The sequence below is a fragment of the Pseudoliparis swirei genome, chromosome 15 (assembly GCF_029220125.1).
Source record: "Pseudoliparis swirei isolate HS2019 ecotype Mariana Trench chromosome 15, NWPU_hadal_v1, whole genome shotgun sequence".
Lineage (NCBI taxonomy): Eukaryota > Metazoa > Chordata > Actinopteri > Perciformes > Liparidae > Pseudoliparis > Pseudoliparis swirei.
Genome location: NC_079402.1, coordinates 19,647,621 through 19,674,253, shown reverse-complemented (window position 1 = coordinate 19,674,253; position 26,633 = coordinate 19,647,621). Strand labels below are relative to the sequence as shown.

The window sequence follows — 26,633 nt, the reverse complement described above, 5'->3', positions numbered from 1 at the left end:
TTTGAAAGAAAAATGACTTGAAGGTGTATCAAAAGACGTCCGGAATATTTATTTCTATTGTCGTTGATTCGATAAAAGGTTTTCATTCGATTGTGGTGGTTCAGAATAAAAGGTGGTCAATCAGAGGAAATGTAATAAGCGAGTGAAATGATGGAGATGGAGCGATTTTCTTCTTTCTGAAGAAAACGACGACAGCGGCACCAAAACTCAGAGCCTGACTTGACTTTAACTCTTATGTGTCATTCAGCGCATTGTTTTGGGTTTCTGGCCCACAACCACAGACTGAATAGACGCGGTCGCCATGATGTCACGCGTTGGTTTGTGGACTGATGTTTTGAAGCCTCGAGTACAGCATCGTGGCCGTCGCCATATTGGTTTTTGCAAACAATGAACAGGAAATGACCATATATACAGATCTGGTAGAGACCTGTGAATCACCTTGTAGCCACGCCCCTAAAGCGTATCCTGCTTAAATTAGCAAGTTCCCGGTATTTTCTGCAGCTCAGTTTAGATCTTGTGTTACATTTAGAAAGATAAATGACCAGCCAGCTAAAATACTAATATATACACTACCGTTCAAAAGTTTGGGATCATCCAGACAATTTCGTGTCTTCCATGAAAACTCACTTTTATTTATCAAATGAATTGAAAATTGAATAGAAAATATAGTCAAGACATTGACAAGGTTAGAAATAATGATAAATATTTGAAGTATTAATTTTGTTCTTCAAGCTCAAAGGAAGGCCAGTTGTATAGCTTATATCACCAGCATAACTGTTTTCAGCTGTGCTAACATAATTGCACAAGGGTTTTCTAATCAGACATTAGTCTTCTAAGGCGATGATCAAACACAATGTACCATTAGAACACTGGAGTGATCGTTTATGGAAATGGGCCTCTATACACCTCTGGAGATATGTCATTAGAAACCAGACACTTTGACCTTGAATATTAATTTACCACATTAACAATGTATAGAGTGTATTTTTGATTAATGTTATCTTTATTGAAAAAACAGTGCTTTTCTTTGAAAAATAAAGACATTTCTAAGTGACCCCAAACTTTTGAACGGTAGTGTATATTGAGGTGCTGCACCGATCCGAGCCAACAGGCCATCAAACTGGCTACTCGAGTCGTTCTGGAAGCATCCAGATGCAGTTCCTGGAAAAATCTGTGAAATTCCCTGAGCTGTGTGCGGCTACGGATGATATTATAAATCCGAGCAGTTCATGTTCCTACGCTTTTTTGGGACAGCGCTGATGGCGTGGTCTTATCGCGTCGTTTACGCCACAATCGACAATCTTGACAACAGGGGGAGGAAAAAAAAGGGACGCGTAAAAAAAAAGTTACGTCTTACCGAATCTGACGACCTCGTTTAAAAAAAAAACAAATGCAAATAAACCGCTTTTGAGAAATACATGTAAAACAAACGTATGAAATGCCAAAATCCAGGTTTTAATTTAAATTTCTCAAGTCCATTTCGCATAAAATCTGAAAGCAAATATTTTCCTAATCGTGTGTACAAAGTTTGTAATTAATTATGTATTGCCTCCACCAGCGTGCACACACATGGGATGCACACACATGCATGGCAAATTGTACTGCGCACACACACACACACACACACACAGAGGCGCAGCAGAATTGAATGCGATAGGGAAGTGAAAAATGATTAACCCGGGGTCAGCTCTCAGCCTCAATCTCGGCAGCGCTCAAAGAACATCCTCGCCTGATTTACACTCGTCATGTTCCACAGCACACATTTGCATATATTTATTAAATTCACCACGCGTTGGAGAATAAAATATAACGGGTTGGAGGGGGGTGGCGGTGCGAAGGAAAGGAGTAGAGGAAGAGGAGTGTGTGTGTGTGTGTGTGGGGGTATTTAAAGGAGGCGTGTTTCTGATAGATTTGCCTTTCATTCATATTCATTCGCTCTCTCTTTCTCTCTCCGCTTGTGTGTGTTGTTCATTAGCATGGAGGTCAGCGGCGGCATCAGATGTGGCTGCTTAACGCTTCGGGGGGGGAAACATTGCTGTTGGTCAGCCAGATTGAATTGACCTTGTTATCACTGTGACAGACGGTGTTATTTATCAGTTAGTTAGATAAGCCGGCGTGGAGGACGGCGATAGTCCGGATGGCGACAAACGCGGCCTCGGGGCGTTTTCACACACGCTCACTTAAACCCGGTTATCTTGGAGAGCTGCGAGGGGAGAAAGAAGAAGAAGAAAGAAATAAAGAAAGCGATGTCTTTGAGGAGGGCGGAACATATTTTTATGTTTTGTCTTTTAATATTTCGAGCAGCGTTGCTCCCGGAGTGTCACGTCTTAACTATACGACAAGATGGGTCGTCTTTAAACGTGGTTCAGATATTTAAAGTCTTTCCCTTTCTCTTTAATCATCTTCATCTTTTCTATGGAGCCCCGTCAGAATGTGTAAATACTTTAGTTTATAACAAAATACCCGCAAAACCCACGAAGTTCCCATGGCCTCTGTGTTTATTGTTATTGTTAGGGAACAAGCCGAAGGTAAACAAGTGACTGTATTCATCATTAAAAGGTGCAGTCTGGTGTTCATTGTTAATAATCACAGGATTTTATTTCAAAAGCTGATGTTATTTTTCATTTAACATGCTGCTAACATGTAAACTAACATGTTTGAGTTATATAACATGTCATAGTTGCATGTTTGTTTTTGTATTTGCAGTTAATAACACTGTTTATTGTTATAATTCTGTCCTCATTAGCTGATAACAGTAAAAAAACAGAGTTTAATGGGATATTTTCTGAGACGTTATTGTGAAAATCCGAGAACAACGTTTTATATCGTAATATGGCATCAGTGTTGTCTTTTTCTATTTCAGTGAAATGATGTAATTACTGATGATTATAGAAATATATATGTATTATATATATATATTATTATGTATTTTCTGAACGTTTCAAAGGTCCAGTTGATGATATCCTCACAATATCGAGGCTTTTGGTCAAAAATTATTTCGATATTTAAATTTCCCGCATATTGCTCAGCCTTAGTTTTTATCACAGGTGCTTTATTTTATGTTCCCAAATTGTTTTCTTATTACTTTGTCGATCAATTTGTTCTTTTTTAAAATGTTGTTGTTCAATAATACCAATGTATTTGGCTGCTGGGGGACGCCAATCAAAAGCATCCAATTCTATCTGTATGCAGTTTTAATAGATGGAAATATTCATGGGTTTCATGTTCGCCATGGGCCCTAATTTAAAGAATCGCACACTATCAGAGGTCCTTTTGAAGGAGACAGACACAGATTTCCTCACGTCCTTTGACACAATATGCAAATTAACTTTTCCCTTTTTTTTTTAGATGACATTATTGACACACATAATGTTTAGAGAAGAAATACATTTTGCTTTGAGTGTTTATTCTGTCCCTGTATGTTAAATGTGTCGATCGGATGACGGTTAAAACACGAGGAAAACAAGATGCGTTTTATTTAGTGTATGAATTGGTTGGATCATTTAATTAGCAAATAGCGTACTCCCACTCCTTCAAACCTCGTTAATTACCATCAAGTTCTCCTTTTTTCTTCTAATTTTCCGATTTTCATTGTTCAGGGCTCCGAGTCGTACAGTTAAAAAAACAGCTGATTAATCACCACGAGTTCCCCTTAAAAAAAAAGTGTAATCCAGCCAAGTGTGAAAACCTCCTTAAACTGCCCCCCTCCCTCTCTCTCTCTCTCTCTCTCTCTCTATCCCATCTTCCCATCTCCCACCCCACACCGACTGATGTGAGCAGCCGTGGCAGGTGAGATCAATAGGGCTGAAACCTGTCCAGAGCTTTAATCCATCAGTGGTGAGCTGGGAGAAGAGACAGGGCAAGGAAGCCATCATTCACACACACACACACACACACACACACACACACACACACACACACACACACACACACACACACACACACACACACCGAGGCCCTTTTCTACTCCAGCCTGCTGAATGGCCATCTGGAGAAAATTGTCAATCAGTGAAGTTTTCCTTTTTCCTTTTTTTTTCTCGAATGTGTCTGAATTTCACTTGGATTCTGTTTAGTGGCTACAAGGCTTTTCCATGGCTCCCATTGGTCACTTATGAAATTTGATTGGAAATGGATTCCCGTGAGCAGTCGGGTTTAGGTAACAAAACCACGAGAGGTCGGGTTTAGGTAACAAAACCACGAGAGGTCGGGTTTAGGTAACAAAACCGCGAGGGGTCGGGTTTAGGTAACAAAACCACGAGGGGTCGGGTTTAGGGAACAAAACCATGAGAGGTCGGGTTTAGGTAACAAAACCACGAGGGGTCGGGTTTAGGTAACAAAACCACGAGAGGTCGGGTTTAGGTAACAAAACCATGAGGGTCGGGTTTAGGTAACAAAACCATGAGGGGTCGGGTTTAGGTAGCAACACCATGAGAGGTCGGGTTTAGGTAACAAAACCATGAGGGGTCAGGTTTAGGTAACAAAACCATGAGGGGTCGGGTTTAGGTAACAAAACCATGAGGTGTCGGGTTTAGGGAACAAAACCACGAGAGGTCGGGTTTAGGTAACAAAACCACGAGAGGTCGGGTTTAGGTAACAAAACCACGAGGGGTCGGGTTTAGGTAACAAAACCACGAGAGGTCGGGTTTAGGTAACAAAACCATGAGGGGTCGGGTTTAGGTAACAACACCATGAGAGGTCGGGTTTAGGTAACAAAACCATGAGGGGTCGGGTTTAGGTAACAAAACCATGAGGTGTCGGGTTTAGGGAACAAAACCACGAGAGGTCGGGTTTAGGTAACAAAACCACGAGAGGTCGGGTTTAGGTAACAAAACCACGAGGGGTCGGGTTTAGATAACAAAACCACGAGGGGTCGGGTACGAGAGGTTCTTGTCCTAGTTCATAGATTTCATGTCTGGATTATCTCTGGATTATCTCATGGCCGTGATACTGGGCTGAATTTACACACATGAATTAGTTTGGTAATAAGTGTGATTTAGTTAATCATCCTAACGCCACACATATTCCTCGTCCTGTGATTTGAAAATTGCAGGAGGACATATTGTGATATTTTCTGTAATTGTGGCCCGACTGGAAACCAACAATCACGCACAGCAGATCCACCGGTTAACAAGCACCACGCTGTCAGAAAAACAACAACAACAACAACAACAACTACATTTCGCCCCCTGCTGATGTGTTGTTTTGATTAATTAATCTGGTTTCTATCTCACTTCAACAGGCTTTTTAGAGATCTTAAAACTTCTCCCTCCTTAACTCCTTCCCTTAACGCCCACGCCACCTTTTTATTCATGTTGTTATCATGTGTTTCGTTGCCAAGAGCTCCACATTTTTCATAATAATACATGACAGAGATTTAATTTTATCGCAACGTTCCGAAAAACAAAAAGCTGCTATTTTTAGAATCCCAGTTTATTGATCGGATCATCAGCAGGGCGACGTTTATGAGCCGATACGAACATTAAATCTCACAATAACACGTTTTCCTCCCGGGAAAATTCTCTCCAGGATTCCCAAACTGTCCGTGCCGTCATACCGGGGAGAGCCCCGTGATTAAAGGGGGGGAGGGGGGGGGGGTATGATTGGCTTTTATTGTCACAGCCGCTAATGCACCCGCCTATAATATATGGTAATGCTTTCTGCCGGATCCCACCGTGGGTGCCACAGGTGCGACGAGGGAACCGGGCCACGAAATTACCAAAAGTGCGCTTGGCGAGTCGGCGACGCGCTTGGCAGGACGCGGCCGACTGGGTCACATGATGAATAAAATACCACGGAGCAAGCGGTAATCATCCCGTTTCCAGTTTTTTTGGTGAGTCAGCAGCAGCTGAGCTCGATGCAGGTTTAGATATCCTCCATCATACGTGTTTTTTTCGTATTGTTTGTCCTGCTGTATCTTATTATATTATTACCTTCGCATTGAAAATGTGGAAGGTTATGTTTTGATCGCCGTGTATTTATTTATTTATTTATTTATTTGTATGCGTGTTATTCGCATAACTAAAAAAGTATTAAACCGAATCGCATGAAATTTGGTGGGATGATTGGTTATTATCTGGGGACCATTTGATTAGATTTTGGGATCGATCGGGTCAAAGGTCAAGGTCAAGGTCATGAAAAGGTCAAAATCTTCTTTGTACTATACCGCGGTCAATTTGTATCCAATTTGCATGCAACTAATGCCAAAATGTTCATAATTCAATGCCCAATCTTGTGATATGCGAAGGTATGCGCTCTACCGAGTTCATTCTAGTTATAATAAGTGTTCAGCTTAAACTAAAGACAATGCATTGCTGTACACCTGCTGTGTGTCCAAGGATGCCACAAATACACTCCTGCATGCACGTCTATAAACATATTATATATGATATATGTGTTAGCGGTGGGAATCACAAGAGGCCCGATTATATGATATCCCGATAAGTAATGATACGATTGAGATGATTAGATATTGCAATATGATCACTATTGTTATATCAAACATTGCGATGTATTATCTAAATGAACCCCATTTGAAAAGCACGTTTTTGTCTACATCATCATATTTATCATCATCTTCAACTCTATCCTTTTATTATTATTTTTGCAGGCATCTGTATTTGGCTATAGGATAAGAAAATCTCAACATTGGTCATTTTTATAATGTATATGTATATGTTGCTTCGAGTTCATAAACTGGTTATAGTTCCTCGTTATAATATCTAATATCTCAATTTATTTCCAAGTTTCTGACAAAAACTACATTTTACACGATTACACCAGAACGCATCACGATAACGATTCCTCGAGGAATCGTTCCGGCCCTAAATCTGAAGGGATATACGTGTGTTGTGTACATACACAGATACATGAATGTGTGTTTATGTGTGAATACCCAGAACAAACACGCCGCGCTGAAACAAAACAAAAACAACTCAACATTGGATGAACTCCACAGACCCGGTGGCCGACTGCCAGCAGCCTGCCTCCCTGGAAGGTTTTCCGTCTGATGCGTAGTAAAACAATTGGCAAGAGGGATGTGAATCTCTGTCACACACACACACACACACACACACACACACACACACACACACACACACACACACACACACACACACACACACACACACAGAGTGATGGCAGAGGACCAGCAGCCTCTGCCAGTAGGCGTAGTGGGACTACTGGGCATGCTGGGACCAGCCTCAGGAGTTAAGACTCGCTGAACTACAGCTGCAACCAACCCGGCCATCGCCAGGGAAGGAGAGAGGGAGGGAGAGAGAGAGAGAGAAAGAGGGATAGAGAGAGAGGGATAGAGAGAGAGGTGGCGGCGAGAGAAAGAGAGAGATTAGCTAAGAGAGAGGGAGGGATAGAGAGAGAGAGGGAGGGATAGAGAGAGGGTGGTATGGAGAGAGAGAGAGAGAAAGGGAGGGATAGAGAGAGGTGGCGATGAGAGAAAGAGAGAGATTAGCTAAGAGAGAGGGAGGGATAGAGAGAGAGGGATAGAGAGAGGTGGCGATGAGAGAAAGAGAGAGATTAGCTAAGAGAGAGGGAGGGATAGAGAGAGGTGGCGATGAGAGAAAGAGAGAGATTAGCTAAGAGAGAGGGAGGGATAGAGAGAGAGGGATAGAGAGAGGTGGTGGTGAGAGAAAGAGAGAGATTAGCTAAGAGAGGGAGGGATAGAGAGGGTGGTATGGAAAGAGAGGGATAGAGAGAGAGGTGGTGGTGAGAGAAAGAGAGAGATTAGCTAAAAGAGAGGGAGGGATAGAGAGAGGTGGTGGTGAGAGAAAGAGAGATTAGCTAAGAGAGGGAGGGATAGAGAGAGGGTGGTATGGAGAGAGAGAGAGAAAGGGAGGGATAGAGAGAGGGTGGTATGGAGAGAGAGAAAGGGAGGGATAGAGAGAGGGATAGAGAGAGAGGTGGCGATGAGAGAAAGAGAGAGATTAGCTAAGAGAGAGGGAGGGATAGAGAGAGGGTGGTATGGAGAGAGAAAGGGATAGAGAGAGAGGTGGCGATGAGAGAAAGAGAGAGATTAGCTAAGAGAGAGGGAGGGATAGAGAGAGAGAGGGAGGGATAGAGAGAGAGGTGACGGTGAGAGAAAGAGAGAGATTAGCTAAGAGAGAGAGAGGGATAGAGAGAGAGGTGACGGTGAGAGAAAGAGAGAGATTAGCTAAGAGAGAGGGAGGGATAGAGAGAGAGGGATAGAGAGAGAGGGATAGAGAGAAAGGGATAGAGAGAGAGGTGGCGATGAGAGAAAGAGAGAGATTAGCTAAGAGAGGGAGGGATAGAGAGAGGGTGGTATGGAGAGAGAGAGAGAGAAAGGGAGGGATAGAGAGAGAGGGATAGAGAGAGGTGGCGATGAGAGAAAGAGAGAGATTAGCTAAGAGAGGGAGGGATAGAGAGAGGGTGGTATGGAGAGAGAGAGAGAGAAAGGGAGGGATAGAGAGAGAGGGATAGAGAGAGGTGGCGATGAGAGAAAGAGAGAGATTAGCTAAAAGAGAGGGAGGGATAGAGAGAGGGTGGTATGGAGAGAAAGAGAGAGAGAGAGAGGCCATGGGACACATGGTCCCAACACTCTGCTACAGATACACAGAAACACATACGCTAGTCTCCACCATCACACACACACACACACACACACACACACACACACACACACACACACACACACACACAGAGAGGCGTCTGTCTGGTCCCGTGATGTATGTCTCAGCTGTGCCAGCATCGCCGCCCCCTCAGGCCTGGACCTCCCGCATATGCCACCCCCTCTCCACCCTCCTCCTCTTCCTCCTCTTCCTCCTCATCCTCCTCCTCCTCCTCAGCTCCTCCCTGCCGGTCGCCTTTGTGGGCTAATTAGCGGTGAAATTGGTGAATTGCAGGCTCGGGCACACACACACACACACAAACACACACACATACATACACACACACACACACACACACACACATACAGTCGTTGAATTGCTGGCTCAAGCACAGCAGTGCAGACACTTCAGCGTAGCCGAGCGCCACTTCAGCCCCTGAAACGGGGCACACAGCACAAAGACGGGATTGAAGAGGAGAAGAAAGGAAAACTGGGGGAGAGAAGGAGAGCGAGAGAGGGAGAGGAGAGGGAGCCATATGTTTTCTCCAGGTTTTCCTCCTTGCACTCCGAGTGTCCTGAGAGGAAGTTTAACCGCCTCACGGAGTCTCTGTTCATCCTGTGTCTTAATGATTTGTGTGATGGACGAGGCTCATTCCATCATCCCTCGATCCAGAATCACAGCCCATAAATTAACTCTCACATTAACAGGCCGTATTAAAACCATGCAACGTGTTACGGGCTCTCATTTAAGATTAATAAGTGGTAATTATGTAGGGAGGGAAACCTGATGAGGAAATAAGAGGAGAGGAAAGGACAAAAAGGAAAAAGGACGTTTCTCTGAGGAATGCGTCGCTTTAAATACGCTAAATAATCGACATCTCCGCAGATGTCGAATTAATATCGGAGAGGACAACAAACAATTTCGGAAAGAATTTATCTTTTTGTTGAATCCTTTGCAAAGACCTTTTATCGCCATCTTTTCTTTTTTTCCCCAAGACATGAACAACCGGCTCGCTACTTAGACATTGTTACGCTTTTATAAAACTTATTCTATTATTCTTATTCTCATCTTTTTTACTGTGCCTTGTACCGATAATAATAATAAACTAGAATGGGCACTCGGTAGAGCGCATACCTTCGCATATCACAAGATTGGGCATTGAATTATGAACATTTTGGCATTAGTTGCATAACAATTGGATAAAAATTGACCGCGCTATGGTAAAAAGAAGATTTTGACCTTTTCATGACCTTGACCTTTGACCCGATTGATCCCAAAATCTAATCAAATGGTCCCCGGATAATAACCAATCATCCCACCAAATTTCATGCAATTCGGTTTAAAACTTTTCTTGTTATGCGAATAACACGCATACAAATAAATAAATAAATACACGGCGATCAAAACATAACCTTCCGCATTTTCAATGCAAAGGTAATAATAACACTCTCAAATAATGGAAAGACAAGAAGTCACATGATCAGTGTTGGAGGCAACCTTTAGTTTTTTAGAAGATCAAGAACAGTTATTACCAAGAAACACAGTTTAAAAATCTACTTTCTGGTTCCACTCTGTTTATGTGCACGCTTCGTTTGACCTTCACATATATACAGTAATTCCTTGAACTTCATGGCTTGGTTTATGCTCTGATCTGCACTGTCAACTGTGATACCTTCTATAGACAGGTGTGTGCCTTTCTCAATCATGTCCAATCAACTGAATTTAGCACAGGTGGACTCCAATCAAACATCTCAAGGATGATCAGTGGAAACAGGATGCACCTGAGCTCAAATGTGAGTGTCATGGCAAAGGCTGTGAATACTTATGTACATGTTATGTTTTCGTTCTTTATTTTTAACAGATTTGCAAAAATTTGCAAAAAACAGTTTTCACTTTGTCATTATGGGTTGTTGGGTGTAGAATGTTGAGGAAAATAATGAATTTAATCCATTTTGGAATAAGGCTGTAACATAACAAAATGTGGAAAAAGTGAAGCGCTGTGAATACTTTCCGGATGCACTGTAGGTTTTGTTTCCTTCCTCAGAAATGCAAATTTCCTATTTGCATAGAGTCTCACGTAATAACTTCCGAAAAAGTTTTGTTAAAAAATGAAAACAACAACAACCAAAGACTGCAATTTCAAAATAAAAGAAAACGTTTATTAATCGGAGCGCTCGCATAGAAAAAAACAGAGCGCTGAGTATATATTTTGTTCACGAACGATTCTCTGTCAAATCAGCAGCATCTGTTTTCCGTCTCTCTCTCTCTCTCTTTCAGTCTGTTCTGCCCTTCGCTCTGTCTGAGGACCACGGACAGCGTCTGCTCCGCTGCCTTCTGCACACAAACAAACAGAGCGCTGTCCGTGGTTCTGAATCGGCGGTAAACAACGAGTGTGTGATGGCTGGATGTCGGAACGCGTGTCAGAGGTCAGAGGTCACCGATAGCTTTTTACTTTTAAAGTACCAGAAACACGGACAGCGTTCAGACTTTTACTACAAATGTTGCCGTTCGGTCATCGTGCTGCGTGGAGAGCGTTCCCCGTTGCACTTCCATGCAGCCTCATGCAAAGCGAGTCAGCGAAACAGATGCAAATGAATTCGTCAAAACTGTGAACGTAAAACAAAGAACTGTAGTTGACGTTTGCTAGAGTCCTGCTAGAACTATAAAAAAGAAAAGAAAAAAGAAACAAAATATATGTGACTTCACCAGTTTTATTTACTGATACTACACACCTGTGGTTGAACACTATAGTGAACTCTTTTTTTGCCTGCTAATGCAACTTTTCAATTCAATTCAGTTTATTTGTATTGCCCAATTTCACAAATTACTAATTTGTCTCGGAGTGCTTTACAATCTGAACACATAGACATCCCTGACCTTTGACCTCACATCGGATCAGGAAAAACTCCCAAATAACCCTTCAGGGGGAAAAAAGGGAAGAAACCTTCAGGAGAGCAACAGAGGAGGATCCCTCTCCAGGATGGACAGGACAATAGATGTCATGTGACCAGAAGGACAGATTTTGAGTTAAAATATATTGTTTGTTTGTTTGTATTTTTTATTCAGTCAATCAAATCAAATACAACACAATATTATCCTATAAAATATACAAAAGAGAAAGACTGAAAAGAAGCAAAAAAAATGCTTATAAATTCCTATCCTAAATTGAAATCAAAATAAATCAGAAAATTAATATAAAATAAAGAAGAAAATAAAACAACAACAAAACAACAATAAACAAAATAAAAAACAAAATATATTTATATATACTGCCACATACATCTTCCATATTAATACGTTTTTAATTACATTTATAACTCTCAAGATTTTTTTTATAAATAATTCCCTTAAAAACCAAAAATATTCAATGAACTTTGTCAACAATAACAAGGAGGAAGGAGAGCCGGTTGGCCGTTAGCAGCACAGCCAACATCAACGAGGTCCCGTTGAGTTACGTTACGATGCAAAATTGGTCTTCAAGTGTCATCTTCTAAAATGTTGTTTTCCGTGAGAATCCTGATTCTTCTGCAACATCATGAAACAGATATTGGAGCGTAAATCACGACCTGGTATCAGATCAGTACTCTGCATCGAAGTATTGGAATCTGCATCGGCAATCTCCTTAAAAAACAGAATAGTCCAAGGAACGCCGTAAAAGCAGCAGAGCGGCGTTGTCTGCTGAGCTGCCCCCCCCCCCCCCCCCCCCCCGGGACACATTAGTCTCTTAATGCTTTGTCATCGCCACAGGTTAATGGACCTCACAGCAGTCCGTGAAAAACAATCCTGATCGATACACAACGCGTGTGCAGAAAGTGGATGAGGTCCAAAAATAGAGCGACGTGGACTTTTTCTTTTTTCTAAACAGTGATGATGAGTTGTGGATTTTAGTGACTGCTGGGGAGAAATAATTACAGAAGGTGAAGAATGGAACGTTCACCGTCTAACCAGGCCTGCTCCATCGTTTCCTTTCATCCCTTCACTTGCGTATTTAATCACATGCCCATGTGTGTCTACATCAGAGGTTGAAGAAGGACCTGAAACTTGTTTTTGTTAAGTAAGAATGAGCGCTTTATTTATTTGCAACTGCAGCCCAGCAACACAATGATGATTTTAGAAATGTGTGTGTGTGTGTGTGTGTGTGTGTGTGTGTGTGTGTGTGTGTGTGTGTGTGTGTGTGTGTGTGTGTGTGTGTGTGTGTGTGTGTGTGTGTGTGTGTGTGTGTGTGTGTCGAAGTGTCCATGAGCAAGGCACTGAACCCCCAGTTGCTCCCCGGGCGCTTCACAGCAGCCCACTGCTCCTTAAAAACTAAGGATGGGTTCAATGCAGAGAATAATTATATATATATTATATATTTAGATAACTATATATAATATGACGCTAAACGTCTTTCTTCTTCTTCTGAAGGCCACCGTAGTTCTTAGCACGCTAGGAAAAGGAGGGAGAAGCCGAGGGGTGTGAAGTCGGATGCATTCTGCAAACTCGCCACTAGATGGCACTATCCTACATACTGCTCCTTTTTTAGTAAAAGTTTAACAAACAAAAATCTTAAACAAACTGCTGCAACACTCAGTTCTTTAAAAAAAAATCGAGGCCGTATGCTTTTCTATTTTGGCTTTTATAAAATCATTTAATTATTTCATTATTTTTCTATTTGGGCTTGTTAAAATGTTCGATCCTCTCGGCTCTTTTAAAGACTGTTAATTGTTTTCGAATTACCTTTTTTTCTTTTGCTCTTTGTCTCGATGCTTTTGAAGCTTTATGCAAAGCACTTTGAGTTGGCCTGTTTGCTGAACTTGTGCTAAATAAATAAACTCATTTAAATACATTGTTTTCACTTGACAGAAATGGGATGGGGACAAATTACAGTCTTCACCCTAAACTGAGGAAATTGCAGGATTATAGCAGCAGGTGCTCAGTAGTGAGCAGTAATAAAAATACAAATAAAGTTTAAAATACAAGAGCAGTATGTAGGGTGCAGGGGAAGAAAAATAAAGTCGTGAGAAGCCGCTTACGGCTGAAATGATGGTAACAAATAAAGTAAATTAATTAAAGTGTAAGAGGAAGGGCAGCAAAGGAAAAGCAGCTGAGTTTGCACAAAAAAAACGATCTTTTTTTCTCTTCTTTTATTATCGCCATCAAATGTTTTGGCAATATTGTTCAGTGTCATCGTTCTCCCCCCCCGATTGGTTCGTCACTGACGAGACACGTGAAGTCGAGACGGGTCGAGGGGAAACGCCGAGGCATCTGCGCCCTCGTTAGCACCTCCGAGAAGTCAAACTCATCAAGCAAAGCAAGGTTGTTGGGGGACAACCCACACGGTCCAAACAGCACGCAAACAAGCCAACACTTGTGGGAGCGAGACACGTTGAAGACCACTTCTGCACACACACACACACACATACACACACACACACACACACACCTCCAGCCCTCCTTACATCATTATTTCTTTCTTACTCTCCATCTCCAGCAGAGTGAGTCCCGATATGGCTCAGAGTGTCTGGCACCTTTTTCGCCCCAAATCTGGCTCCCGATGTCGGGGGGGGGGGGGGGGGCATGTAGCGCAAGAGGAATAAAGGAAGGAAGGAAGGAGCGAGGAGGCAGGAAGACAAGGTGTTAACACCCTTTTCAACACCAGAGCCCCTTCGCACAAACCGAGCAGAGGGAGCTGTCTTAATTGTAAGGTGTGTGTGTGTGTGTGTGTGTGTGCGTGCGTGTGTGATTATTTCTTTCGCTGCAAGGTAAAGATTTAATGCAAGTTTTTAATTGTGGTATGAGATACCTTTTGCTATATTGCATCTGGCTGGTTGACATTTTATATCCTTTGCTTCATCTCATCTTCGCTAAAATAAGTTTCTTCTTGCACATCCTCCCTTCTTTCTTAGTCAGCCCCCCCCCCCCCACACACACACACACACACCAAGTATTTCTTTGTCTTCGTTTCATTCCCCTCTTTTGTGTCTGCTGGCATGCTGCTCTTTCACCTCCATCCAATATACTGGAGACAATCTCTTTATTTCTCATTAGTACGTTTTGACAGTTAATGAGTGGGACGAGTGTGTGTACGTGTGTGTGTGTGTGTTTTTCATATGAGGCTGCAGCAGGAGAAAGTGAAGGAGGGAGAGAGAGGGAGAGGGAGGCGGATGGGGGTGAAATGCATGTTGATAAATCATGTGGTCAGCAGGCCTCTGTTTATCTGCCGCTGTCAGCGGAGTGTGTGCCGTGAGATACGGCTCACACACGTCACGCCCGCTGCTACCTGAGGTTTCTGCCTCCTTTTTTTCCGGCTTCCCTCCGTCCTCCTCGGATGTGGAGGTCAGAGATAGAGCGAGAGTCCTCTTCCCTTGTTTTCTCTTCCCTTGTTTTTTCCTCCCGCTTCATCCGACCCCCCCGAATCCCATCAGTCAGCTGTTTGTGCTGATTACCGCTTGACTAATAGACTGCTCTCCCCCTTTCTCCCCCTCCGCCTCTCTCTAGTCAAATATAATTCCTTCAGATGGCACAAATAAGCAGCATTATCATATTTCTCTGCTCTGGTTTGCCCCGTGTGTATTCTCTGCATTTTGAACGCATTGGGAACTCACGTTGAAAAACAATACGGCTTTGCTTCTTCTCTTTCTCTCTTTCTTTCTTTCTTTTTAATCCAATTCAATTCAATTCAATTCAATTCAGTTTATTTGTAGAGCCCAATTTCACAAATCACAAATTTGTCTCGGAGTGCTTTACAATCTGTACACATAGACATCCCTGACCTTTGACCTCACATCGGATCAGGAACAACTCATATGTATGTATATATATGTATATATATATATATATACAGGACTGTCTCAGAAAATTAGAATATTGTGATGAAGTTCTTTATTTTCTGTAATGCAATTAAAAAAACAAAAATGTCATGCATTCTGGATTCATTACAAATCAACTGAAATATTGCAAGCCTTTTATTCTTTTAATATTGCTGATTATGGCTTACAGCTTAAGAAAACTCAAATATCCTATCTCTAAATATTAGAATATCATGAAAAAGTATACTAGTAGGGTATTAAACAAATCACTTGAATTGTCTAATTAACTCGAAACACCTGCAAGGGTTTCCTGAGCCTTGACAAACACTCAGCTGTTATAAATCTTTTTTTACTTGGTCTGAGGAAATATTAAAATTTTATGAGATAGGATTTTAGAGTTTTCTTAAGCTGTAAGCCATAATCAGCAATATTAAAAGAATAAAAGGCTTGCAATATTTCAGTTGATTTGTAATGAATCCAGAATGCATGACATTTTTGTTTTTTTAATTGCATTACAGAAAATAAAGAACTTTATCACAATATTCTAATTTTCTGAGACAGTCCTGTATATATATATATATACACACATATATATATATATATATATATATATACATACACTGTATATATATGAAGAGTCTCGTGATGCTCGATAACGTGTGATTGTTCTATTCAGTCAAACTTGGAGGATTTCACTTATTAGTGAATGTAGAAAGCGTTAAACATTATTTTCAGAAACAGTGACAATGAAAATATTAAACCACGTTTATGCCAAAAAAAGTAGCCGGACACTGCAGGGAATCGAACCCCATCCCAGTAAACCAGGAGTACCATTACCAGTGCCTTTGGTCTTTTGGAGGCTTGTGGGTTATTTTAATTTCTAGTTAACGAGGATTAAATTAAAATAAATAAGTAAAATAAGTCAAATAAATAAATGAATATAATAAATGAAATGAATAAATAAATAAAATTATTTAAAAAAAGTAAAGTAAATAAATGAATATAATAAATGAAATAAATGAATTAAATAAGTAAAATAAATATAATAAATTAAATGAATTCAATTAAATGAATAGGCGAAAGCCCGGCCACCAGATGCTCGCCGACGAGCTCCCCTCCTGGGTCTGGCTCTGGGAGGGTGCCCCGGTTTCCCTTGTCCGGGCGAGGTAGCTGAAGCTCGTGTGCTGCTCTTCATCAGGGTTTTTGAACCGCTCTTAGTCTGGACTCTCACCCGAGACCTGTTTGCCTTGGGAGACCCCCGGACAACATAGCTCCCGGGATCACTGAGCCTCTCAAACTCCTCCACCACGTTAAGGTGGCGATTCACGGAGGAGATATAAATATAATTAATTAAATGAATTAATTAAATAAATAGATTTTCTCGGTTTTCTGTTGATAAAAGTTGAGAGTCTCCTGGTCGTTGGTGTTCTTCAAGGCAGATCTCAGTTTCTCATTCTCAACAGTGAGCCGATTACCGACACTTCAGGGTATCGAACCCCATCCCAGTAAACCAGGAGTACCATTACCAGTGCCATTTTTCTTTTGGAGGCCCCCCCTCCCCTCCCCCCCCCCATCCCTCCTTCATGACTTTGTATCTGTATTTTTCCAAACGACTGAATGTTCTGTATACACCGTTCTGAATACCCTAACTTCTTGGAAGTGGTATTATTCTTCATTCCTGTGTTTGCAAAATCAATACAAAATCATAAAGTAAATAAAACAAAACAAAACAAAAAGAAAAAAGTTTGAATCCTCTCAGAATCCTCGGCCTTGAGGTCGAGCGGCACAACACACAGACGCACAGAGAACCAAAGCGCACAGAGAAACAAAGTGCAGTCAGACAAGATCAACTTGTTAGCTACAGAAGACATGTATCAACAAACAACAGTCATTGGAGAAATGCAGCCTTTCGCGTAGAAACCCTGCATCATCCATCAAGAGAACGTTACCACCAGTGACGACGCTCAGAAGACCCACGCACGGAGAACTGAGCCACTGGAGAAAGCCCTATTTTCCAATCGCTCGAGATTCAAAGTGTTCTCAAACTTGATCTTGTTGTTAGCCACCGTCTCGGTCGTAGCTCTGACCGAGACCTTTAGCCCCGCAAAGGGCTTTCTCCAGTGGCTCAGTTCTCCGTGCGTGGGTCTTCTGAGTGTCGTCACTGGTTGTAACGTTCCTATGATGGATGATGCAGGGTTTCTACGCGAAAAGCTGCATTTCTCGGATTAAATGTTTTTCTTGATCAACGGAATGCTCCGTATTTATAAAACGAATCTTGGTGTTTTCCACCTTTTCCTGCGGATCGATCTTCAGGGTTTCATCAAATTTGATCTCGTTGTTATCCATAATCTCGGTCAGTTCCCTGACCAAGCCTGTTGCCCCGCAAAGGGCAACAGGCTCGGTCTATTCCCTGACCGAGCCTGTTGCCCCGCAAAGGGCTTGTTGAGTGGCTGAGTTGTCCACGTCCACGCATGGATCAATTCAGCCCACTCTTTGATGGTAACAACCTTCTGGTTGATTATGCAGGGGTTCTGCTCAAATGATTTGGGCAGCTGCATACCTCCAGTATGACTTTTCTTGATCAACGGAAGCCTCCGTATTTATCAATTCGATCTTGATGTTTCTCCCTCGATCTTCAGGGCTTTATAAATCTTGATCTTATCCATCATCTCGGTCGTAGCTCTGACCGAGACCTTTAGCCCCGCAAAGGGCTTTCTCCAGTGGCTCAGTTCTCCGTGCGTGGGTCTTCTGAGCGTCGTCACTGGTGGTAACGCTCTCTTGATGGATGATGCAGGGTTTTTCTGAAAGGCTGCATTTCTCCAATGACTGTTGTTTGTTGATACATGTCTTCTGTAGCTAACAAGTTGATCTTGTCTGACTGCACTTTGTTTCTCTGTGCGCTTTGGTTCTCTGTGTGTTGTGCCGAAATACTCAATAATGCTCGAAGAAACTGAAATAGTTGTCTCCTATATATTGGCATCCGTGACAACACTGATTAAAGCCCCCCCCCCCCATCCCTCCTTCATGACTTTGTATCTGTATTTTTCCAAACGCCTGAATGTTCTGTATACACCGTTCTGTATACCCCAACTTCTTGGAAGTGGTATTCTTCATTCCTGTGTTTGCAAAAATCAATACAAAATCATAAAGTAAATAAAAAAAATTAAAAAAACAAAACAAAACAAAAAGAAATAAAAGTTTGAATCCTCTCAGCGCCTTAAGCTGCGTTTACTCCTGAAAGTTTTAGCGGCTCTGTAGCTGCTGGAGGATCTCTGTGGCCTGAGGGAGGAGGTGTCCTCCAACTGGAGCTTGTTGTTGTCCTCAGCCTTTGAGTCGAGCGGCCTTGAGGTCGAGCGGCCTTGAGGTCGAGCGGCCTCGAGGTCGAGCGGCCTTCGTTTCACCGTCTCATTCAGAGCTGTTATGTCTCCAGCTGGTCTTTGTTGTTGACCTGTCCGTGTGGAGCTCCCTTTGGAGGGAAGTCTTTTCTTTAGTCACAGACGATTATTTTACAATCGCTCGAGATTCAAAGTGTTCTCAAACTTGATCTTGTTGTTAGCCACCATCTCGGTCGTAGCTCTGACCGAGACCTTTAGCCCCGCAAAGGGCTTTCTCCAGTGGCTCAGTTCTCCGTGCGTGGGTCTTCTGAGCGTCTCTGTGTTGTGCCGAAATACTTAATAATGCTCTAAGAAACTGAAATAGTTGTCTCCTATATATTGGCATCCGTGACAACACTGATTAAAGCCCCCCATCCCTCCTTCATGACTTTGTATCTGTATTTTTCCAAACACCTGAATGTTCTGTATACACCGTTCTGTATACCCCAACTTCTTGGAAGTGGTATTCTTCATTCCTGTGTTTGCAAAAATCAATACAAAATCATAAAGTAAATAAAAAAATAAAAAAAACAAAACAAAAAGAAATAAAAGTTTGAATCCTCTCAGCGCCTTAAGCTGCGTTTACTCCTGAGAGTTTTAGCGGCTTATCTCCATGGCTTTACCCGCGTATGACTTTAAACACCGTAAAGTCTTTTCTTTGACATCGGTACTAAATTCTCAACGATCCCATCTCACATTAACTCTGAATCCTCTCAGCGCCGTATGCTGCGTTTACTTGCCTGAGTTTACCCGCTTGAGCTTTTATGGCTTTTCGCGGTTTCACGTGACTCGCTTACACACCCACACAACCTGCCATCGGCAGGGCGACGCCTCCTGGCCTTCACGACACCGTTAGCTAGACACCTCGTACTTTTGAAGTGGAAACACGTTCTCCCGCCGACACATAACAGTTGGTTTCAAGAGATCCTAAATCATATAAAACTTTTAAAGATCCGATTTGGACCACCGTTTCCAGCGCCACTTTTTCATAAAGCTGATCGGCTTTCCCAACTCTGCTTCTTCATCTGCAGCTGATTCTCCATCGTCTCTGCCGCTGTCTTCCTCGTTACCGCCGAGAGAGACACCTCGCGAGCGTCGAAAAGGAAATGTAACCATGCACACGACCTGCTAGCCGATCGATCTCTTCTCTCCTTCTTCGCTGCCTCTATCTCTGACGCCAAAAGATCATTCGACAAAAAACTAAATTCAATCTTCTTTCTCTCACCCATTAAACTCCTCTCTATCTTTTCCAACCTCCTTGACCTCCCCTGTCCCCCTCCTTCCACACTTCTACCGAGCCACTTTGTCATCTCCTTTACAAACAAGATGGACGACATAAGCTCCTCCTTCACTAATCCATCTTCTCTCACTACACTTCCATCAACTTCTTCTTCATCTCCCTCTCTTTCCTCTTTCAGCTCCCGGTCTCCTGATCAGGTTCTTACCTGAGTAACCTACGGCGCCCCGACCACCTGACCTCTTGACCCCATCCCATCTCACATTCTCCAGGCTGTTGCTTCTGACCTTCTAACCGTTCTCACCCATCTTATCAACAGCTCCTTCTCAACCGTCCTTTTCCCTAACCCTCTGAAGGAGGCGAGTAAACCGTCTCCTGAAGGAACCACCTATAACCCGTCTGAAGTCAACGACTACAGACCTTCTCTCTTCTTCCTTTCTCTCCAGAACTCTAGAGATCCATCTTCAACCAAGTGTCCTCCTCTCTCCACAGAGAGACTCCAGCAGAATCTTCAGGACCAGTAAAGGAGCGGCGGACCAGCGAGAGCTTCTTCAGTCCCAGCTTGAAGAAGCTCCAGAACCAGATCTCCAACAGGCCTCCGAGGAGCAAGTGGGACCAACACTTGATCCCACGATGCAAAGGTAACAAAACCGAAAGAGACTTCCTAGACGCTCACTCACACACTCGCACACTCACTGTGTGCGAGTGTGTGAGTGTGCCGAGCGAGTGTGCGAGTGTGCGAGCGAGTGTGCGAGAGTGAGTGAGTGAGCGTGCGAGTGCGAGCGAGTGAGCGAGTGAGTGTACGAGTGAGTGAGCGAGTGTGTGGCGAGTGTGCGAGTGAGTGAGCGAGCGAGTGTACGAGTGAGTGTGAGTGAGCGAGCGAGTGTGTGAGTGTGCGAGTGAGTGAGTGTGCGAGTGAGTGAGTGTGCGAGTGCGAGCGAGTGTACGAATGAGTGTGCGAGTGTACGAGTGAGTGTGTGAGTGAGCGAGTGTGCGAGTGCGAGCGAGTGTACGAGTGAGTGTGCGAGTGTGCAGTGAGTGTGCGGCAGTGTGCAGTGAGTGAGCGGTGAGTGTGCAGTGCAGTGAGTGTGTGAGTGTACGAGTGAGTGTGTGAGTGAGCGAGCGAGTGTGCGAGTGAGTGAGCGAGTGAGTGTGCGAGTGAGTGAGCGAGTGTGCGAGTGAGTGTGCGAGTGTGCGAGTGTGCGAGTGTGCGAGTGAGCGAGTGTGAGCGAGTGCGCGAGCGAGTGTGTGAGTGTGCGAGTGTATGAGTGAGCGAGTGTACGAGTGAGTGTGCGAGCGAGTGTGTGAGAGAGTGTGTGAGTGAGTGAGTGTGTGAGTGAGCGAGTGTGCGAGTGAGTGTGCGAGAGTGAGTGAGTGAGTGAGTGTGAGTGTGCGGAGTGATGCGGCGAGTGTGCAGTGAGTGAGCGAGTGAGTGTCGAGTGAGTGAGCGAGTGTGCAGTGAGTGCAGTGAGTGTGCGAGTGAGTGTGCGAGTGTGTGAGTGAGCGAGTGAGTGTGCGAGTGAGTGAGCGAGTGTACGAGTGAGTGTACGAGTGAGTGAGCGAGTGAGTGTGCGAGTGAGTGAGCGAGTGTACGAGTGAGTGTGCGAGTGAGTGCGAGTGTACGAGTGAGTGTGCGAGTGTGTGAGTGTGCGAGTGAGCGTCTAGGAAGTCTCTTTCGGTTTTGTTACCTTTGCATCGTGGGATCAAGTGTTGGTCCCACTTGCTCCTCGGAGGCCTGTTGGAGATCTGGTTCTGGAGCTTCTTCAAGCTGGGACTGAAGAAGCTCTCGCTGGTCCGCCGCTCCTTTACTGGTCCTGAAGATTCTGCTGGAGTCTCTCTGTGGAGAGAGGAGGACACTTGGTTGAAGATGGATCGCTCTAGAGTTCTGGAGAGAAAGGGAAGAAGAGAGAAAGGTCTGTAGTCGTTGACTTCAGACGGGTTAAGGGTGGTTCCCTTCAGGAGACGGTTCACTCTCGCCTCCTTCAGAGGGTTAGGGAAAAGGACGGTTAAGAAGCAGCTTTTGATAAGATGGGTGAGAAAGGTTCGAAGGTCAGAAGCAACAGCCTGGAGAATGTGAGATGGGATGGGGTCAAGAGGTCAGGTGGTCGGGCACCGTAGGTTACTAAGGTAAGAACCTGATCAGGAGACCGGGAGCTGAAAGAGGAAAGAGAGGGAGATGAAGAAGAAGTTAATGGAAGTGTAGTGAGAGAAGATGGATTAGTGAAGGAGGAGCGTATGTCGTCCATCTTGTTTGTAAAGGAGACGACAAAGTGGCTCGGTAGAATGTGGAAGGAGATCCCTTGAAGGAGGACATCTCCTCCTTCCCCACCCTGCAGTGGTGGTCTAGGAGGCTGGAAAGGATAAAGAGTTGTTTGTGGTGAGAAAGATTGAATTTTGGTTCTGTTAAATGATCTTCTGGCTGCAGAGATAGAGCCAGAGAAGGAGAGAAGACGTTGATAGGCCAGCATTCGTCTGCCGGAGACGCCTTCAGACGCCTTATTAACCAGGTGAGCCCCTTTGTTTTTAAGGGCAACCTAGCCAAGACATGCAGCAACATAGTTCTATTGTCGCTTGTGTCTTCTCTCTTTTGTCCATTATTGTGGCCTGTGTCTCTTACTGTCTCTTATTGTCTCTTGTTGTCTCTTGTGTCTCTTGTGGCTCCTGTTGTCTCTAGCCTTTTGTCTTTCGTTGATGTTTGTGGAATGGGTTCATCTTTTGGTACCATTTTTTCCCCCGCGGGCGGTTGGAGATCTCGGGCTGCTGGAGGATCTCTGTGGCCTGAAGAAGGGAGGTATCCTCCTGCTCCAACGGGAGCTTGTTGTTTTCCTCAGCCTCCTTCTCTCGTCTGATATCTTCAAACATGATGTTCTGTTCCTCGATGGTAGCGGTCTTCTGGTCCAGGTCCAGGCGTGCTCCCTCTAGCTCCAGTAGCTTCTGATTCATCGTCTGAGTCAGAGCTGCTATGGCCTCCAGCTGCTCGTTGTTGTTGGCCTCGGCTGTCTGGAGATCTTTTTGGAGGGAGTTCCTGCCGCTCTCCAGGTCCTGGGTTGCTACCTGTGTCTCAAGGATCAACACATGATGTTCTTCAGTCATATCAGAGATGGTCCTTTCATATATCTGGTTTTGGACCTCGGCTCTTTTCAGCTCTTCTTGGAGGGAGTCCTTCTCCTCCTCCAACACCAGATTGGTGCTTTCTGCGGCCTCTAAGTTGAGCGGATGTTGTTTCACCATCTCACTAAGAGCTGCTATGGTCTCCAGCAGCTCTTTGTTGTTGACCTGGGCCCCGTGGAGATCTTGGCGGAGGTTGTTCCTCTCCTTCTCCAGGTCCTGGGCCGCAGCCTGTACCTCACGGAGCTGAACAGAAGAATCCTCGGTCATATATGCGATGGTCCTTGCATATTTGACCTTGGCTTCTTTCAGCTCTGTTTTGAGGGCGATGTTCTCCTGCTCCAAAACCAGCTGGGTGTTGTCCGGTGCCTTTTGATCGAGAGGCACTCGGTTCACTGCCACATTGAGAGAAGCGTTGGTCTCCATCAGGTCTTTGATGGTAACCTGGGCAGTGTGGAGCTCACCTTGAAGGGAAGCAACTCTCTGCTTCCACTTCCATAGGTCTTTCTTGAGCTTCTCTGTTTTCTGCTGGTAGATTTTGAGAGTCTCCTGGTCCTTGGCTGCCTCTTGATTGAGCGGATGTTGTTGTACCTTCTCATTCAGAGCAGCTAAGGACTCCAGCTGCTCTTTGATCTTGAGCTGGGCCGTGTGGAGCTCACTTTGGAGGGAAGTGTTCTGCTCCTCCAACGCCAGCTGGGCTTTGAGCTGGTGTTGGGCCGTGTGGAGCTCACTTTGGAGGGAAGTGTTCTGCTCCTCCAACGCCAGCTGGGCTTTGAGCTGGTGTTGGGCCGTGTGGAGCTCACTTTGGAGGGAAGTGTTCTGCTCCTCCAATGCCAGCTGGGCTTTGAGCTGGTGTTGGGCTGTGTGGAGCTCTCTTTCCAGGGAAGTATTTTCTTGAGTCACACCAGTAACTATCTGCTTCCAACTGCAAAGGGATTCAGCCAGTGAGTTGGCTTCATGCTGCTGCTCTTTGATCTTGAGCTGGGCCGTGTGGAGCTCACTTTGGAGGGAAGTCTTCTGCTTCTCCAACGCCAGCTGGTCTTTGATCTTGTGTTGGGCCGTGTGGAGCGCAGTTTGGAGGGAAGTCTTTTCTTGAGTCACACCAGTAACTCTCTGCTTCCACCTGCAAAGGGATTCAGCCAGTGCGTTGGCTTCATCCTGCTGGTCTTTGATCTTGAGCTGGGCCGTGTGGAGCTCACTTTTGAGGAAGGTGTTATTCTGCTCCAACACCACCTGGGTGTTGTCCGGTGCCTTTACATCGAGAGCCATCCAGTTCACTGCCACATTGAGAGAAGTGTTGGTCTCCAGCAGGTCTTTGATCTTGAGCTGGGCTGTGTGGAGCTCAGTTTTGAGGAAGGTGTTCTTCTCCTCCAACACCACCTGGGTGTTGTCCGGTGCCTTTTGATCGAGAGGCACCCGGTTAACTGCCACATCGAGAGAAGCGTTGGTCGCCAGCAGGTCTTTGATGTTAACCTGGGCTGCGTGGAGATCTCTTCGGAGGGTTATCCTCTCATTCTCCAGGTCCTTTGTCGCATCCTGTACCTCCAGGATCCAATCAGTAGACTGCTGAGTCATATCAGTGATGATCTTGGCATATCTTCTGTGCTGGAGCTTGGCTTCTTTCAACTCAGTTTTGAGGAAGGTGTTCTCCTCCTCCAACACCACCTGGGTGTTGGCCGGTGCCTTTCGACCGAGAGGCACCCGGGTCAAAGCCGAATTGAAAGAAGCAATGGTCTCCAGCTGATCTTGGATGTTATCCTTGGCTGTGTGGAGCTCAGTTTTGAGGAAGGTGTTCTTCTCCTCCAACACCACCTGGGTGTTGTCCGTTGCCTTTAGACCGAGAGGCATCCGGTTCACTGTCTCCTTGAGAGAAGCAATGGTCTCCAGGTGTTCTTTGATGTTAACCTGGGCCGCGTGGAGATCTTGGCGGAGGTTGTTCCTCTCCTTCTCCAGGTCCTGGGCTGCAGCCTGTACCTCGCGGAGCTGAACAGAAGAATCCTCGGTCATATATGCAATGGTCCTTGCATATTTACGGTGTTTGACCTTGGCTTCTTTCAGCTGTGTTTTGAGGGCAGTGTTCTCCTCCTCCAACACCACCTGGGTGTTGTCCGGTGCCTTTAGATCGAGAGGCATCCGGTTCACTGTCTCCTTGAGAGAAGCGTTGGTCTCCAGCAGGTCTTTGATGTTAACCTGGGCTGTGTGGAGCTCACTTTGAAGGGAAGTCTTTTCATCATTCACAGCCGTAACTCTCTGCTTCCACTTCCAAAGGTCTTTCTTCAGCTTTTCTGTTTTCTGATGATAAATGTTGAGAGTCTCCTGGTCGCTGGTGTTCTTCAGGGCTGGTGTTTTTCTCAATTTTTCATTTTCAACAGTAAGCCGATTTATTTCTAACCGCTCGAGGTTCAGAATTTTATCAAACGTGATCTTGTTGTTCTCCATCAACTCGGTCAGAACGGTGACCGAGGCCTTTGCCCCGCAAAGGTCTTTCTCGAGTGTCTCAGATCTCCAGGCCTGGATCTTCTGAGCGTCCTCGCTGATGTTAACTTTCTGATCATGGATTATGCAGTTCTGCGCGAAAGCCTCCGGCAGCTGCATTTCTCCAATCAGGTGGTCTTCTTGATAAACCGAACCTGCCGTATTTATCAAGTTGATCCTGATGTTTTCAAACTTTTCCTCGATATTCAGGGTGTTATCCATCTTGATCCCGTTGTTATCCATCTCGGTCAGAGCCCTGACCGAGGCCTTTGCCCTGCAAAGGTCTTTCCTGAGTGGCTTTGTTCTCCAGGCCTGGATCACCTCAGCCAACTCTTCTTCGGTAACAACCGTCCCGATGTTTCCAACCTTTTCCTCCTGCCCGATCTTCAGGGTTTGATCCAACGTGGTCTTGTTCTTATCCATCAACTCGGTCAGAGCCCTGACCGAGGCCTTTGCCCCGCAAAGGTCTTTCTCGAGTGGCTCAGATCTCCAGGCCTGGATCTTCTGAGCGTCCTCGCTGATGTTAACCTTATCATCACGGATTATGCAGTTCTGCGCGAAAGCCTCCGGCAGCTGCATTTCTCCGGTGATCGTTGTTTGTTGATGCATGTCCTCCATAGCTATCAATCTGATCGTATTGTGCGGTTTGCTTCTCTCTTTGTTGTTTGCTTCTCTCTGTGTGCGGCTTACTTCTCTCTGGGTGCGCTGTGCTTCTCCTCTAACTCTCAAAGAAACTGAAACGGTTCTCTCCTACTTATACACTTCAGTGATGTCACAGATCAAAGGCAGCACAGGCAGAATGATGTCATCATGATGATGTCACTATATTATGTTGAGCATGAAAGGCAATGCTGATGGGTTCTATCTCCATGACAACAGATTCTATGCAATTTTTTTCCCTTCTTCTTCTTTAATGGCGGTTGGCAAACAACTGTTTGGTGCTTTAGCGCCACCAACTGGTATGTAATAGCATTTTTTTTATTTTATTAAAAATATATATATATATATATAATTTTTTTTTAAAAGTTTGACCAAATATGGCGAAACCACATAAATGAAAGTGAAAGTTTCA

General features: G+C 44.4%; 2 protein-coding genes across 4 annotated transcripts in view; one reads left to right on the top strand and one right to left on the bottom strand.

The window, feature by feature from the left end:
- The window catches only part of lhx5 (LIM homeobox 5), an 89,063-nt gene that overhangs the window by 11,042 nt on the left and 51,388 nt on the right, over positions 1-26,633 (top strand). For 2 of the 3 annotated variants that reach the window (XM_056432203.1, XM_056432202.1), the window contains exon 1: positions 22,108-22,485. The gene's annotated coding sequence lies outside the window, so the exon portion shown is untranslated. Of the gene's footprint in view, positions 1-19,772; positions 19,850-22,107; positions 22,486-26,633 lie in introns of those variants that run through there. The other variant, XM_056432204.1, reaches the window with a different exon arrangement.
- LOC130205714 (girdin-like) lies at positions 22,649-26,179 on the bottom strand. Its single transcript, XM_056433212.1, has one exon. It carries the CDS (start codon positions 26,177-26,179, stop codon positions 22,649-22,651), a length of 3,531 nt encoding a protein of 1,176 aa, XP_056289187.1.